Consider the following 3,410-nt stretch of genomic DNA (forward strand, 5'->3'; position numbering starts at 1 on the left):
TCTCTCTCTCTCTCTCTCTCTCTCTCTCTCTCTCTCTCATGACAGCGAGAATGCTCTTACCTTGAGAGGTTTGGGTGCATATATATTTCTTGATCAAGGCATCTGTGGGTTGAGTGTAAAGGCTGAGGGCGTATTTCAAGGACTTGAGATCGGGGCTCTTCTCCAGGAAGGTTTTCTTGAGACCGTTTCCACCCGCATGGAAATATTGCTGAACGGAGAAACAAGCGCACTGGTTACTGAGAGACTCAAACATGTTGCATGTATCTGCAAATCACTCATCCTTCACTCAGAAAACACTTGAAAAACATCTATTCACTGTGACAGAGTAAATGAGTCATATACAGAATCAGGGTTACTGGATATATTGGATGAAATATTAAAGTCAATTTACAAAGACGGAAATCAAGTGCTTCTTCATTGACCTTTAAATGTCTAAAACATTGTAAATACTTTTTAATGTGGGTCGAATAAAATAAAATATTGGCTTGGCCTACACTGAGAAAATTGGTATAGGATTTACTTCAAAACAATTTTCACTCAGAAATTGCTAGTAAATTTCACAAATAATTACAAAGAAGTAACATTGAATTAAACCAGAAATAATGAAGTAGAATGACTGAAATGCTGTCTTGTAAAACGCAAAAATTGTATTTTATTGTTATTATATGTTATTTTTATATTACATTGTATTATTAGCACTATATTATTTTATATTATATACATTTTTTTAATATTATTATATTTCTAGTAATTCCAACAACCTCATCAAAAATCTGAAATCTGTTATGATATGATAATAAAATAATAATATAAAAATTATATAATAATAAAATAACAATTTTTAAATGATAAAGTTTCACTGAGTTTGACCTGTGCATAATTTTGATTGTTTGATAAATGCTTTATATATATATATATATATATATATATATAAAACTTCCTTAAATTACAGCACACACGAATTATTATATTATAGAGTTCAGAATGGTTTACAGAGCAGAAATGACAGTAGTAACTATTTCATAGAAGCACAAGACTGTTATATTGTGAATATCGTGCATTGACTGCACATTGTGACTAACATTGCCTTTGAGACATTCTGATTTAGTTTGAATTTTATTTACATTTCTGCTTAGCAATACTAAAATTGAATAATAGCAGAAAGTACATTGAAAGATAAAATTGCAAGAATAAACATAAAATGCAAAAATACCCGAAAAATATAAAAACATTTTCAAAACATATTCTCACACTATTGCACTGCCTTACTGTTGAAATACTGCCATTCAGCATACATACGCACAGAAATTTCATCCATTCATCAGAACAGAACGTGATTTGAACATCATAAATGAAACGTTCTCAGTGGACGCTGCAGTAACATTCACAGCTTCATACGGTTAACCGAGTTAATCCTGAGTTAAAGGGATAGTTCACCCAAAAATGAAAATGTGATGTTTATCTGCTTACCCCCAGGGCATCCAAGATGTAGGTGACTTTGTTTCTTCAGTAGAACACAAACTGAGATTTTTAAGTCAAACCGTTGCAGTCTGTCAGTCCTATAATGTCAGTGGATGGGAATCATGGCTTTGAGAGTCATAAAACATACACAAACAAAACCAAATTAAACCCTGCGGCTCGTGATGATACATTGATGTGTAAAGACATGAAACGATTGTTCTGTGCAAGAAACTGAACAGTATTAATATTGTTTTTTACCTCTGATTTTCAAATGGACCATTGGTCTCAAATGGGTCTCAAATGGACCATTGACACTCCTAATTGAGATTGTAGATAGAGTGTCAATGGTCCATTTGAGAGATAGGTGGCGGTAATGCACTTATAAGTCTGCGATCCGCCGTAAAGCAAGAAGAAGAAGAAGATGACTCACGCGCCGGCTGAAGAAGACGACGCGAAGGCGCTCGGGACCATTCGGACATTGCGAGGTAAAAATCAGAGGTAAAAAACAATATAAATACTGTTCAGTTTCTTGCACAGACCAATCGTTTCGTGTCTTTACACATCAATGTATCATCACGAGCCGCAGGGTTTAATTTGGTTTTGTTTGTGTATGTTTTATGACTCTCAAAGCCGTGATTCCCATCCACTGACATTATAGGACTGACAGACTGCAACGGTTTGACTTAAAAATCTCCGTTTGTGTTCTACTGAAGAAACAGTCACCTACATCTTGGATGCCCTGGGGGTAAGCAGATAAACATCACATTTTCATTTTTGGGTGAACTATCCCTTTAACGGCGAGACGTGAGACAGATAACTCGTCTGTCAGCTGAACACAATCAGATGGGGGTTAAACAGAAGCCCGGAGCTGCAGAGATCACCGTCCACCGCTGGACACGAGTGTGAGAGACGACTGGGATTTGATCAGATCTACTTTATTATTCTATCAGCGTAAAGGCCGATTAGAGCGTGAGCGGTGAGGACGAGCACTGACGTTTGCATGTCTGCCGTGATTGAGACAGATGAGATTTCCACAGAGGAATCAATCGCTCCGGCGCTCAGGAAAGGCCAGGTGTCGTTTTCAATGCTTGCATTGAGTTTTTCCCTTACTTTGACCTTTAAAATCAAATCAAATATTTTTAATCATATATAATTAAAATTGTATTTTAATTGTATACATTTTAATTGCATCTTTCATATATAAAATGCAGCTCAAAGTGCTTCACAGGTCAGAATAAAAAAATATAGAAACGAAATTACTCATCTAAATATTTATTGCTTGTATTGTTTAGCCTTTCTGTTTTCCATATCTAATGTTTGCATTTAGTTTCTTTGACTTTGACCTTATTAAAAATAAATAAATTACTAATACATTTAATTTGTGAAGCATCATTCATATCTATCTTTAAAACAAAAAAAAAATTACATTTAATTTGAATAGGATCATTTATATCTATCTATTAAACTCAATAAAAATAAATAAATAAATAATACATTTTATTTGTGTAGAATCATTCATATCTATCTATAAAATTAAAAAAATAAATAAATTACATTTAATTTGAATAGGATCATTTATATCATCTATTAAACTCAATAAAAATAAATAAATAATACATTTTATTTGTGAAGCATCATTCATATCTATCTATAAAACAAAAAAAATTACATTTAATTTGAATAGGATTATTTATATCTATCTGTTAAACTCAATAAAAATAAATATAAAACTCAAGAAAAATTAAAATCAATCAATATATGAATAAACAATACGTTTGATCTGTGTAGCATCATCATATCTATAAAAATCAATAAAAACGAATGATAAATGATACATTTGATTTGTATAGCATCATTCATTTCTATCTATCTATCTATCTATCTATCGTTCTATCTGTCTGTCTGTCTGTCTGTCTGTCTATCGTTCTATCGTTCTATCTATCTATCTA

At 32.5% G+C, this 3,410-nt stretch overlaps 1 protein-coding gene across 2 annotated transcripts in view; it reads right to left on the reverse strand.

The window, feature by feature from the left end:
* The window catches only part of LOC107659092 (protein unc-13 homolog B-like), a 50,687-nt gene that overhangs the window by 15,413 nt on the left and 31,864 nt on the right, over positions 1-3,410 (reverse strand). For both annotated transcript variants that reach the window (XM_016447928.1, XM_016447922.1), the window contains one exon: positions 61-208. In XM_016447928.1, coding sequence (XP_016303414.1) covers positions 61-208 — 148 coding nt within the window. The remainder of the gene's footprint in view (positions 1-60; positions 209-3,410) is intronic.

This window comes from Sinocyclocheilus anshuiensis, unplaced genomic scaffold (genome assembly GCF_001515605.1).
Source record: "Sinocyclocheilus anshuiensis isolate Anshui unplaced genomic scaffold, SAMN03320099.WGS_v1.1 scaffold1010, whole genome shotgun sequence".
NCBI classification, from domain to species: domain Eukaryota; kingdom Metazoa; phylum Chordata; class Actinopteri; order Cypriniformes; family Cyprinidae; genus Sinocyclocheilus; species Sinocyclocheilus anshuiensis.